The sequence below is a fragment of the Podarcis muralis genome, chromosome 2 (genome assembly GCF_964188315.1).
Source record: "Podarcis muralis chromosome 2, rPodMur119.hap1.1, whole genome shotgun sequence".
In the NCBI taxonomy this organism is placed as follows: Eukaryota; Metazoa; Chordata; class Lepidosauria; order Squamata; family Lacertidae; genus Podarcis; species Podarcis muralis.
Window position 1 is genome coordinate 84,284,399 of NC_135656.1, and position 13,490 is coordinate 84,297,888.

General features: G+C 46.0%; 1 protein-coding gene across 8 annotated transcripts in view; it reads left to right on the forward strand.

Moving 5' to 3' along the window:
• Window positions 1–13,490, forward strand: part of MGLL (monoglyceride lipase) — a 147,829-nt gene that overhangs the window by 84,278 nt on the left and 50,061 nt on the right. For 4 of the 8 annotated variants that reach the window (XM_077924964.1, XM_077924963.1, XM_077924962.1 and 1 more), the window contains exon 3: window positions 3,795–3,901. The exons of the other annotated variants lie outside the window; for them this stretch is intronic. In XM_077924964.1, the coding sequence (XP_077781090.1) occupies window positions 3,795–3,901 (107 nt within the window). The remainder of the gene's footprint in view (window positions 1–3,794; window positions 3,902–13,490) is intronic. 8 annotated transcript variants of the gene reach the window in all.

The following is a 13,490-nucleotide window of genomic DNA, read 5'->3' on the forward strand; positions in this document are numbered from 1 at the left end:
AATTAATTTCATTGGTGTGGGAGGGGGAAATGAAGGGGGGGAAAGGAGAACTATTTCCGTAATGTTTATGGACTAAAAAAATGACAGCAAATCCTGCTTTGTATTTGCTTGTGTTGTTTCCATTCCTGACTTCAGGTGAAAGTGCAAATGGTGGCAATTTCGCTTCCCATTGGAATACTTCAGCATGCATACTTTTGTCTTAGGAAGAGTAATTAAGGTGAATTAAGCATCCTCATTATTTCTTCTGGAGAATATTTGAATTATCCCTGATAAATAGGGTGGTATATAAATTCAAATAATAATAATGATGATGATGATAATAGTGATAATATAGTTTCTACACAGTCCATTTCTTCCTACAGAATCCTGTGGGCGACAGCAATGCAAAAGGTGAATGCCATGCTAGGGATCATTAGGAAATGGACTGCCAGTAAACCTGCCAATATCATAACGCAGTTATGCAAATCTCTGGTGTGACTGCATTTAGAATACTGTGCATAGTTCTGATTGCCTCAGCTCGGAAAGGATACTGTAGAATAAGAAAAGGCTCAGAAAAGCGTAATCAAATTGATCAAGAGAGAGGCAGCAACTCTCCTGTGAGGAAGTATTGCAGCATTTGGAGGTTTTTTAGTTTAGAGAAAAGGCAACTAAGAAGGGGACATGATAGAGGTGTATAAAATCATATGTGGTGTGGTAAAAGGGCATTGAGAAAAGCTTTTCTTCCACTCAGAATCCTTGAATGTTGGAATATTCAGGACAAACAAAATAAATTACTTCTTCACACAGTGGATAGTTAAACTATGAAATTTGCTACCACAAGGGATAGTGATGGTCACCAAGGTTTTAAATGAGGATTCGAGAAATTCATGGAGGATAGAGCTGTCAATGACTGCAAGCCATAATGACTATGTTCTACCTCCATGGTCAAAGGCAGCATGTCGCTGAATGCCAGTTGTTGGGGATGCAGGTGCATAGAGTGCTCTTGCACTCACATCCTTTTTTCAGACTCTCAATAGGAACCTTGGCCACTGTGAGAACAGGATGTTGGTCTAGGTGGGCCTTAGGCCTGATCAAGCAAGGCTGTTCTTATGTAACTCACTTAGGTTTGTGTAAGTTCACCACCTAACTAAGGATCCGTGTTAATATTTTGGATAGCCTGATAGAATTTTTAAAACCTGCTCTCTTTCAGTTTAGGAACTTTTCTGCCTGGTTCCCTGTGTGAAATTGTTAATTCTCATAGGAAAGTGGCAAGTTACAAGCCAAGTATAAGTGCACTTGGCAAACCTTTAAGACAGCCAATTTTTTTATTGCTCCCTTCTCCTTGGCCTGTAGCAGTGGGTTGAGCTGCCAACCATCTCTCTTAGTGCTGTGGGGAGGAAAATACCTGTTGATTTTGCCAGATCTGTTGCAAGAGGGCCAAGAACAAGCCCAGCCGGCTCCCTACCCACCTCCAGTGATTTGGCAATCTGAAAATTGCACCACAAGGTGACTCTCCCTTCTTTCACCTCATTAGTGTTACAGAAAATCCTCAAGGTAGAGTATTATTAGTGGTGGTGATGGGGAGAGATAGAAAACTCACAATTATACCATTGTAGGGATCCTTTCTCACATTAAGCCAAGCACCACTTAATTGCATTGCTTATTGGAAATTCTGACAACCACTGCTAATACTACAGCCATGGTGTGTTATATAAAACACCTGTGTGATGTTAGTCACGTTGCTAGGTTCAGCAGAACGCCGTCCTACTCACTTGCTCAAACTTAGGCATGTTGGCATATCAGTCATAAATCCATTTACTCCATTGGATTCAATGGAATTTGTTTCCAAGCCAGCATGCTTAAAACTGCAGTCTTTAGGATTTGCTGACTCCTGGCCACGTTTGTTGTTTTAATCCAGTTTATAGAAATTGCAGGTCATTCACGCAGAGCCAGTTTTCAGGCTGTGCAGAGAGCTATTTTGGCTCTGTTACTTATATGAGGGTTTTTAAAAAAAAAAAAAAAAAGATGTGCAAGAGAAGCCTTTCATGCTGCCTGTGCTGGTTTCTTCTTGGAACGTGTCAATTTCAGAGTTTCTTGCTAACAGAGTTGTAGCATCTGGAGATGAAAATAACTGCAAAAGAAGCACTGTGGTTAGTGGGGTCTTGCAGTGTCCAAAAGATGGATGTGTTTCTTTGGCCGTTCTGTAGGCCTGGGCCATCATGGTGAACACAGCCCAGCAGTGGCCTGAGAGGTGCTTAGCAACTGCCTGTTGTTGTTTTTTAAAGTCTCAGGCATGCCTAGCAAAAAACTCAGGAGCCACCAAATGTGGCTAGTGGTCTGCATTCAGTTTGGTGGGTAACAAACTCTGCAGGCCTGCTTTATAGTGTTTACATTTTTCCAGATGTTTTGAATGGATGGAATGCTACTGTACTGCAGCTACCAGTGAAAAGAGAAAATTCAGTTTGTGATCAGTCAGCTCTCATGAGTCATGAAGCAGTTGTGTGGCTACTCAGGGAGATTTTAACATAAGGTTACCAGATTTTTTTCAATGAATCTGGGGACGCTTTTCAACTTCAATGGATTTTGTATAGGGACTGATTTGTAAATCCGGGGGCTGTCCCTGGGAAATGGCGACATCTGGTAGCCTTATTTTAACAACCATTACCAATACACTAATATCCCCTGTGGGGGCAAGATACCCAAGAGGGTGGTACTTTTGAATACTTTGGGGTGAAACAGATTTCTTAGATCCACTTCGATCTGGATTCAGGCCCGAGTGTGGCACTAAAGCTGCTGTGGTTGCACCAGTGGGTTAACTCCGTTGGGAGAAAGATGGGGGAACACAACCCTGTTGATTCTCCCTGTCCTCTCAGCGGCTTTTAATTCTGTGAACCATATTTTGCTTGTCCTCTTAGCAATTTTTTGATAACAGTGTCCACGGTATCATCTGGCTAACATGGGCATGGTAGCAGAGTGATTCTGTTCCTACCTGTGGGGTTGGTTTCAGAAAGAAGCAGCATGGTTCTGACTTACCTACCATCTACCACTTCGTGCTTTTTAATGAAGCAGTTTTTGGCAGACCATCAGAGGGTTTGGAGTGAGGTGTCATCGGCATACTGAGCTCAGTGTACATTCAGCTCTGTTTCTCTGTCATTGGAGGCAGGTGAGGCTGGACAAGTGCTGAACCAATGTTCAGTAGTTGGCTGGATGAGGGCCAATAAACCTGAGGGGCTGCACTTAAAAGGCTATGGGCAGGATTCAGGTAATGAATCCTGTCAGCGGAAGCCTATGCAAATACTTCTTGTGCAATAGGACGTCCCCCTCTTTCCCCCAGGTGATCCTCAAACACCCAGAAATTGACTCAGAGTGGGTCAGGAGAACCACTGGAACAGCATGTTGGGGGAGCTGAGGGGGATCTTTCCATCCAACAAACAGAAATGTAATAACAGAACGATCAGCTTAGTTCCATTCCATCCTATTTCTCCAGTTATCACATGCCATGTTATCAGTTGCATTTATATTATGTATAATTTTCATTTGTAAACTGTCTTGAGATGGATTGTAATAGGTAGTATTAATATTTTTATAAATGAATAAATAAATCAGGAGGCAGGAGGGGAGCCCCTGATTATGATCTCAGTAAATGGATGGGCAGTCTGGTAAATATCTGGGTCCCAGGGCTTTAAATGCTTCAAAACAGCATTTGTAAATAACAATACTGAAGCTTTTAAATCTTGCTCTTTTAAACACAGCTTGTTTGCTTTTATATTCCCTGGTTTCTAAATTGACACATTCTACTTTGATGCTCCATTTAGGGGCCTGGTGTTCGTTGCTCACGGTGCTGGAGAACACTGCTGTCGCTATGATGACTTGGCCCAGATGTTGACGGGAATCAACTTTTTTGTATTTGCCCATGACCATGGTGAGTGCCATTGAAAGAACAGTGCGTGGCTGAGATAGCAAAAGGGATGAAGTCAAATGCTCTTCGGTGTTTAGAAACAGAGACCGTGAATTAATTCTAAGCAATGGTAAGACAGCTGATGTGGCTCCACCTATCTGCATTATTTTGTCTGAGTGCCAAATGAATGTGTAATGCAGTTGCTTACATCCAAAATGTTGAGATAATCAAATATGAGGATTGATTGGAATGCTATTTACATTGCAACCTGTACTTGAGATTGTGTGTGTGGGAGGGATGGTGAAATACGGAAAACGTGTTCTAGTAACATTGGTGCTCTAGGAATGTGGTCCCAGAGTATGAAGGCACATGAGGTGACTGAAACTAGGGAGGTCTGGGTCTGGTCAGTGCCTGACCAGGTAACCAACTGGGAACCACATGAACTGTGCCTTGGGTTCCATGACAGAAGAAAGATGAGATATAAACACAATAAAAAAGTTTTGGTGTATGACACACTTGGGTTCTTTAGCTTAGATATGAAGGTTTCCGTTTTTGTTGCATTTGCCCTTCATTCTGGTTGCCCCTACTGTACCATAATTCTAACTATTCTGGGAATTATGGGGACATCTGTGGAAGGAAAATGTTTGTGTTTTTGTCATAAGGACATGCGAAAAGCCATGCTGGGTCATACCGAAGTTCCACCTAATCCTGCATCCTGTTTTTCATAGCCAGCTATCAGAGTCATCTTCTGGAAATCTCACAAGCAGGGCATCTCCCTGGTTATTGCTCTCCAGTAACTACAGTTCAGAGGCATATTGCTTCTGGACCTTGGAGATTCCATAGCATTGTCATGGCTAATAACCATTGATAGAACTATCCTTGCTTGGATCTGTCCTCCATGAAATAGACCTATCCTTGTCCTAAAAATGCATTGTAGCCCTCAGTTTCATAAAAGCCTTTCTGACTAGCTTAGCTGGGGTGGGAAGGGAACTTTGAAGAAACAGAAGGATCTGTCTCCCGAGAGGAAGTGGGCCTTCTTCAGGCCTACTTTGTTTTTATTAGAACCCCAAGATCTACCTATAAGAGTCAGGGTAAAGCACAGGGTGTCTGTCTTCACACATTTTGAGCCTAAAATTTTCTTTTCAGTACAGAAATGAGATAATCCTGTCACACACAAGTCCACATCTGGTTGGCTTTCTTCATTTCAGCAGTGCAGTTTAGGCGGTGGTGGAGAACAACTTTATTGTTTCCATTGTTAAGCAGTTTAGAGTCAGAGACCTTTGCCAATCTACACTCAGATCTGCCAGAAGATCCTGCTTTCCTGTCTGTCCCCACTTGCTATGAAGCCATCTTGTCTTCAAGAAAACAAAACAAAACTTTATATAACTTTTAGATGTTTCTCTCCTTCCTCCCACCCCGCCCCAAATGACAATATTATTAAGGATTTTCTTCCACACACCCAAATTTTGCTTCCTTCCAAAGGCAGAACAAAGTTCTTATATTTGACTTGTTAATTAGAACAGGCAATTGAGGACAAGTGGGTTGGAGCCAACATCTGTAGTGTGCTCTCCCATTTTAAATTCAAGAAGAGTGACCCTGCTTCACTTTGCTCCATTTGCTCCATTCTCTCCACCCTCCCAATGCTTGATTTTTTCCTGACAGATCCCACTGTTTTCTGGGAAAATTCTCATCTGTCTCTGCAGGTTTAAGGAAGGCACATGGATTGCCATGTCCCCATGTTTGTCTTCCCAAGAAACCCAAATTATTTCATTAGGCAGCCTTATGCTGAAGCCATGCAGCTTGAGCAATTAAGTTCATAATTCCCCCTAATGACCATCTGGGAGTGTGCACTTGAGCTGCATCCAGGGTTGAATATATCTCTTCCCCCCCCACCCAACCCATGTTAATGACACTTAATGGTGGCTATTATGCTTTGAAAGGTACACACATTCTGTTTCCTGATCCATCAGGAACCTACAGGGAGAAATGCCTTGCGAAGCATTTGTTTGGGCTCTGCTACTCTTTTGTCTCTCACTAGAAGAAGAGCTAGGCATGAGGGCTGCATTGTAGGGTTTTGCTGGTGCATATATTGCCCATTCATCTCTTCAGTCATGAGGACTTGAAAATTCATTGGTTTTGTTTTTATTCTCTGGTATTTGCAAGACTCTGACGATATTCAGTCAATCATACAAAGAGATTTTTTGAAGCCCCAGAGTTCTTCATGGAGACCAGAAATGGACAGTGACTTGAGGGCCAAAGTCAAAAACACACAGAGAGAAATTAATGTAGCCCAGCCACAACCCCCAAGAAGCAAACAAGCTAGGAAATGAAATGTTTTTAAAAGGAACTTCTCAGCTGTTGCACAACTGAATATATAACATTTTAAAGCCACACACAAAAAAAGTACCTTCTTGTGGAACCAAATGGAGAGGAGGGGCAATGGCACACATCTGGCCTCCTGTGCCTTTTCAGCAAGGAGGGGTGGTGGAGAGGTTGGCATTGTGCGAATACACTGGCAGCTAATCTGGTGAGCCCCCTGGTGTGTCCACAGTGCTGACCTCCCCATTTACTCGCCCCTCTTCCTTCTGGTATGCTGCAGTGCTGCTGCTGCTGCTGGGAGGTGAAGTGTGTACCTCCTGCTCCTCTGGCTGCCTTCCTTGATACATGAAGCATTGACAAATAGGTATGCTAATGTATGACAAACACCAATGTATAGCAAATACTAGTTAATCTATAACAAATACCAAACATGTTTTGACCAAGCATATAAGCATTTCTCTCTTTGTCCATTGTTCATACATCAAGGTTTGTACATGTTTGCGTTATAAAGCTTAATATACTGGTATTTAGTTGCACGGTATTTGAGAAGTTCTTTTTTATACAGTTCGTTTCCCAACTTGAGGGCCAAACTCCACATTATGCTAAAAGTATTTTTTAAAACTAACATGGTTAGAAAAGACTCAGCCATGGGGGTGAATTGGCACCATGGCATAGCTGGGATAGGGCTCGGCTCTTCTCCTTGCAGTTTTCCAGTCAAAAGTCACCCCCCCCCCCCCAAGGTGTAACACCTGTGGGAACAAATAGGAGCTTTGGGGTGTGATTTCCAGCCCAGGAAAAACAGCAACATGAAAACCCTCTGTACCACGTTGTCGTTGTAAAGAAAGTAATGTGGTCAGTTTTATGATATACCGTATTGGCCTGAATATAAGCCGCACTTTCCCCCAAAATTCCAACCGTGAAAAGTTAAAGTGCGGTTTATATTCACGACCTTATGGTACGCAGCCAGGAGCGCAGGGTAAACAGCGCCAGGAGTGCGGCGAAGCAGCGCCCGCCCCACGCGTAATTCCCCATCCCCTCCCCCAAGGTTGGCAAGGGAGAGAGCAAGGAAGGGGAAAGGCTGCCGGCAACGCAGTGCTGCTCTCCCCCTGCCCCCCCCCCAAAGTATGCAGCCAGGAGCAGCAAGGAAGGGAGTGGCTTATATTCGGGTATTTTTTTCTTTTTCCCCATCAATTTTAAAGCTGCGGCTTATATTTGGGTGCGACTTGTATTTGGGCCATTGCGGTACGAAGGACTGTAAATCAGCTTTTATGTTATTGTACTGGAAGTTCTGTAGTGTTGTTTGTGTGTGTGTCCTTCATTTTCATTGGCTGTATTTTTTAGATTTATTTCAAAATAGAATTACACAAAATGTATTATTTGGCCCTGGCCTTGTTCAGTCTATTAATGGAGACAACTCCTAATAATAATAATAATAATAATAATAATAATAATAATAATAATAATATCATCATCATCATCATCATCATCATCATCATCTTGAATTGGATCTCAGTGAAACTGATGCTGAGGTATCTGGCCTAGTTTTTCAGGAGCTGGCAACAGCCACCTGTCAAAACTCCTTGTTTCACTATGCACTAACTCACTGTATACCCATGCTAACATCATACATTGTTCAGCTGTTCACATCATGCCCAATAGGTTATCAGAAGGTGAAGAAAGTTTTTATAATGAGAGATCCAAAATCTATTCTTGGAATATAGTCCTTGGTAGGCCTTTTGTGATGTTAGATAAAAGGGCACTGTATGGATGGACTTCCAACTTTTTCGCGCCTGCACAATTGATAATAATTGTAGCTGGAAAGAAGAGTTGCTGAGTTGCTTGTCAGGCCAAGCGTGCCTTTAGGGGAAGGGCTGTAAGTCAGTGGCAGAACATACCGTATTTTTTGCTCTATAAGACGCACCAGACCATAAGACGCACCTAGTTTTTGGAGGAGGAAAACAAGAAAAAATATATTCTGAATCTCAGAAGCCAGAACAGCAAGAGGGATCGCTGCACAGTGAAAGCAGCAATCCCTCTTGCTGTTCTGGCTTCTGGGATAGCTGTGCAGCCTGCATTCGCTCCATAAGACGCACACACATTTCCCCTTACTTTTTAGGAGGGAAAAAGTGAGTCTTATAGAGCAAAAAATACGGTATACTTTGTACTCAAAACACCCCATGTTCAATCCCAGCATCTCCAGGAATGACTGGGAGGAGATGCAACAACTGAAGGATGTGGGACCAGTTGTTCTGTGTCTTTGTGAAGGTGTTGAAATATGTCTGCATACCCGTATTGTGGGCTGGGACCATAACAGTTGTAAGTGTCTTACCATGTTGACTGGGCCTGTTGGGTGTAACACTACATGATTGGCTGCATCCACGTAGGTTACAAATGTTTTGGCTCCTGTGGAGTTCTGCTGTGTGAAACCAATTTCATGCCTTCTGAATGGGAACTGTAGACATGCTTGCACCCAGGCCATTTGCTTGAGTGCCAGGTCTTCAGAAGCCTTCATCCTTTGAGTTTGGGGCTGCAGTTAGGACTTGTCGAGGCCTCTACATTTTATGCTTTTGGTTCTTCATCTTCTTCAGTTTGAGACACATACACCCCCAGGATGTATAGTATATGTTTAAACCCCAAAGAGATGAGTTCTTCAGAGGAAATACTTCAGAGGAAATGGCACATCTGGAAACTGGGGAGGGTGGAAAATAGAAGTAAAGAGGCTTCTGTGGCACTGCATGATGAGGGCTGTGCTCCCTCCGTATCCCTTGAATGTCTTTTATGCTGGAGAATAATGAATAGCTCTTTTAGCCACAGATGCTTTAAAAACACACACTCAAAAATCCCTTTGAGTTTCCAAAATAATCCATTAACAGTTTGCACCTGGTAAAGCTATTCCATTCAGTTAGTTTATGTGAGTCAGAACACATTATCAAGGCATTAGAGTCTTGGAGATGTTTTTGGATGTGTCACCAAAGCCTTCTGTGTAGTAACATCCCCCCCCCACCCCGCCCGCAATTGAAAAGTCATGCAGAGGAAAGTGGATCAAGATTGCTTCATTTTGTCACGTATGTGCTTCACAGTATTTTTAGATTTATTTTAAAACACACGGATACAACTAGGCGGCACCACTGTTTTCTTCACTTATGCAGTATTTTATAATGTGCTTTCCCAATATCTGGGTTTCTTTTGAGGTTCACTGCAGTCGGCAAAGTTAATGTTGCTTGGATGACATTGTTCCTCACTTCCATATGTTCAAATATTTGGATTTATTTGAAGTTGAGCCTTAAGTCTGAATTTCTTCATTGTTTCTTTTCTACATTCTTGCAGTCCTTACATCACTGATCTAGTCTCTTAATGTTCTTTCACAGTTTGAGGGCTGGTTTTATACAAAGGTGTGTAAGTGGTGCATTTCATGAGCGGCAACAAGAGGAAGGGGGGAGTAGGGGCCATTTTGAGCTAGAGGTCGGAGGGACAAGGGTTAAGCTGTTCATCTCAAGCTCAAGGCCTCCTGAGACTGCTTTTGGTCTGATTATTAATCACTCCGAAAGATAAGGGTGATTTGGGAGGAACCTCAAATGCTTTGATTGAGGCTGTTTTCTGCTGTATACTCATGGGGGTGGTAGAGGGTTGATGAAGGACCAGGGGCGCCGACTTATAAAAAATATTGGGGGGGCCCAAACCGGGGTCCTGCCCCGGGAAGTTTTCTAAGTTCCAATGTCAGCGGCGCCCAGCAGAGCAGCCCTCTCGGCCACGGCAGCCCGGCTCTCCCAGCCCCCGGGGGCCGCCCTCCTCCCTCGCGCACCCGCAGCGCTCCCACCCGGGGAGGCGGCGCCCCCAAGGACTCAGGTTCGGTTGTACCTGAGAAGCCGAGCACCTTGGCTCCCAAACAAATCGGCTTCTGAACAATCGAAACCCGGAAGTGAGTGTTCTGGTTTTCAAATGATTTTTGGAGGGCGAACATCCGGTGCGGCTTCCGATTGGCTGCAGGGGGCTCCTCTGGCAGAAGCCGCACTCTGGTTTTCAAATGGTTCCAGGAGTCGAATGGACTCCCGGAACGCATTCTGTTCGAGAACCAAGGTACAGTGGACGCTCGGGTTGCAAACGTGATCCATGTGGGAGGCACGTTCGCAACCCGCAGTGTTCGCAACTCACATTGCTGCGTCTGCGCACACACAGGTTGTGATTTAGCGCTTCTGCGCATGCACAAGTGCCGAAACCTGGAAGTAACCCATTCCGGTACTTCTGGGTTTCAGTGCATCCATAACCTGAAAATGCTTAAGCTGAAGCATCTGTAACCCGAGGTATGACTGTATGTACCAGTCCTAAGGAACTGGCCAAGTAAGGCAATCAGCATCTGCAGGTCCCTTGACAGACAGGAGAGAAGCCACACTCTTGGATTTCTGTTGGTAGATGCCTCTTCCTGAGATGCTTGTATTATGCTAATCATAGAATCATAGAGACAGAAGGGACCCCAAGGTCATCTAGTCCAGCCCCCTGCAATGCAGGAATCTTAGCTCAAGCATCCCTGACAGATGGCCACCTAGCCTCTCCCAGGGAGCAGAGACCGTCTGAACAGCTCTTATTGTCAGAAAGCTCTTCCTGATGTTGAGCCGGAAAAGTCTTTCAAAGCTGCTGCACACCTTTGTTTGGGGTCCTCCCCTCCTTGCAAATGTCAGTGGGAAGGAGGGCTCTGTTTCAACAGAAAAATAAAGATTCCCCCTTTCTTCCAGCTTCCACTCATTCGTCTCCGACTGATAATGGACTTGGGAGGCTTTGAGCCCCTTGGGGAGCTGAGCTGTAAAGGACAACCTCCAATTTTCATGCATCAGAAGGAGCCCAGGAGCCCCATCGGGGCTTACCCTGCGCAGGCTGGTTCCCCCCACACACAAACACACACACTGGGTTGCAATTTTGTGGGTCAGCTTTGGCTGGGAGAGGCAGCCCCCCCGTTAAGTCTCTCCCAGCCCAATAGCACAGCCCCCCCCCCCCCCGCCAAGTCCATGGCAGGAGACAGGCAGCAGCACCCAGACCCCAGAGGCTGCCCTTGGGACTGGCGTTCCCACACTGCCGCCTCCGCAACAAAGGCCAGCGGGAAAGCCAGGCAGGGGCTGCACATCCTGCCCTCCGCCTCTTCCTGCTGCCCCCAACAGACAACCAGGCCTGCAAGCTTCCTCTTCTGACATCGCCCAGGCCCCCACGCAGCCCCCCACCAGCAAAACGCCCAGGAGTTTGAAGGGACCCGAGGGCCACGCAGCCAAGGGGTCTAACTCTGCAGGGAAAAGCTTCCTGTCTTTCCTCTGCCCCCTCCCCACCGGAAAGGGATGGTGGCTGCAGGCTCTGCCCCCCCCCCCCCTTAACACCTGCAAAATGATTAAGGCTGATACATTGTGTTACAGGATTTTATCTAGGTAACTTCCCTGAGCTGTCAAGTTGAAAGGGTACATTCAGGCATAATATTTGCAACATTTAACAACTTTAAAGATGTGCCCCCCCCCCTGTAATTTCCATAACAGTTGGAAGGACAAAAATATAACCTCCTATGACAACTCCTGCAACCCATGAGCTTTCAGACAAAGATCATGCATGGACAAATGTAAAGATCTTTGGAAAGTATTGATCGAAACCACAGTAACAAACGAATCAATGTATCTTCAAGGGAAAGAATAAGTAGATCTATTTGCATATATAGCTCTGTAGGCTTAATGAGATTCCCACAAAACATTAGGAAGGCCTTTCTGGTGGTGAGAGCAGTCAGACAGGGGAAGGGGCTTTTAGGGAGAGGTCGGGGGGGGGGCATCTGCCAGGGATGCTTTAGCTGTGAGTCCTGAATTGCTGGGGGTTGGACTGGATGACCTTTGGGTCTCTTCCACCTCTATGATTCCATGACCTTTAAGGGAAGTCACCTCCATCTTCGTCTCAGAGCAGATGCCCACAAGCCCTGGGCGGGAAGAGCCCGAGAGAGAGAGAGAGCCCGAGAGAGAGAGAGAGAGAGAGAGAGAGAGCCCGAGAGAGCGAGAGCGAGAGAGAGAGAGCCCGAGAGAGAGAGAGAGAGAGAGAGAGAGAGAGCGCCCGAGAGAGAGAGCCCGAGAGAGAGAGCGCAGCCAAGCCCCCTTCACCGCCTGCCCCCCCCGCCAGCCCCCTCTCCCCTCCTCCCTAGGCGGCAGCTCCGCCATGATCACAAACGACGGCGGCGGCAGCAGCAGCCGCGCGCGGCCCGGGCTCCCCTCGCCGGCCGCGGGAGCCAAGGCGCGCGATAATTTTCTTAAATAATGTCAGCGGCGCCCAGCAGAGCAGCCCTCTCGGCCACGGCAGCCCGGCTCTCCCAGCCCCCGGGGGCCGCCCTCCTCCCTCGCGCACCCGCAGCGTTCCCGCCCGGGGAGGCGGCGCCCCCAGGAGAGGTGGCGGCAGCAGCAGCAGCCGCGCGCGGCCCGGGCTCCCCTCGCCGGCCGCGGGAGCCAAGGCGCGCGACGAGGGAGCCAAGGCGCGCGATAATTTTTTTAATTATTGGGGGGGCTCCGCCCCCCCAATAAAATTTTTGAGGGGGCTCGGGCCCCCTCAGGCCCCATGGACTCGGCGCCTATGTGAAGGACCCTGGGTGAGAGATAGGGAAATGCTGGTGTCCTAGGGTGAGAGGTTGGGAGGAGAAAGGAAAGATATCAGGTGAGAGCTGGGGGGAGCTACTCTCTTCTCTGGGAGGTAAGGGCTAAAAAATCCTTTTAAGAGAGGACTCCATATTCTACTTATTTTATTCGTATTTTTTTAGCCACTATTTTATTGAATTATGAAAAACTTTAACAGAAATCTCATTACGCAACAACAAGAAGATGTATATGCCGAGGGAACGATACACATTAACTATGTGTCCTTTCTTGTTTGTCCACTGTGGGCAGTGCTTATCAATTTTGACTGGATAATTGATTTCAGTAACCTTGTAGCCTGCTTCACAACTTTGAAAACTTCCAACAAGCGTTTTAAAAACAAATAATGTGGTTTTCTCTCAGCTATCGGCAGCTGCTCCTTGATGACAGCCCCACGGAATTTAGCGTTGTGAAAGGCCCAGCATCTGTTTGGCTCTTAATAATTGCAAGTAATCAATAATGAAACATAACCAGATGCTTCTTAGCTCCTTCCCATGAAGGGGCCTGGCCATGGAGTGTTAAAATGCCAGAAGTTTCCGTCAAGCGGGAAGATGCTGTCGTATGTCTCCATCCCTAACAGCTCCCTTTAGAGCAGGGGTGAGGGAACTCCTTAGACCAAGAGACCAAATGTGGCCTTCCAGGCCTCTTTTTTTCCT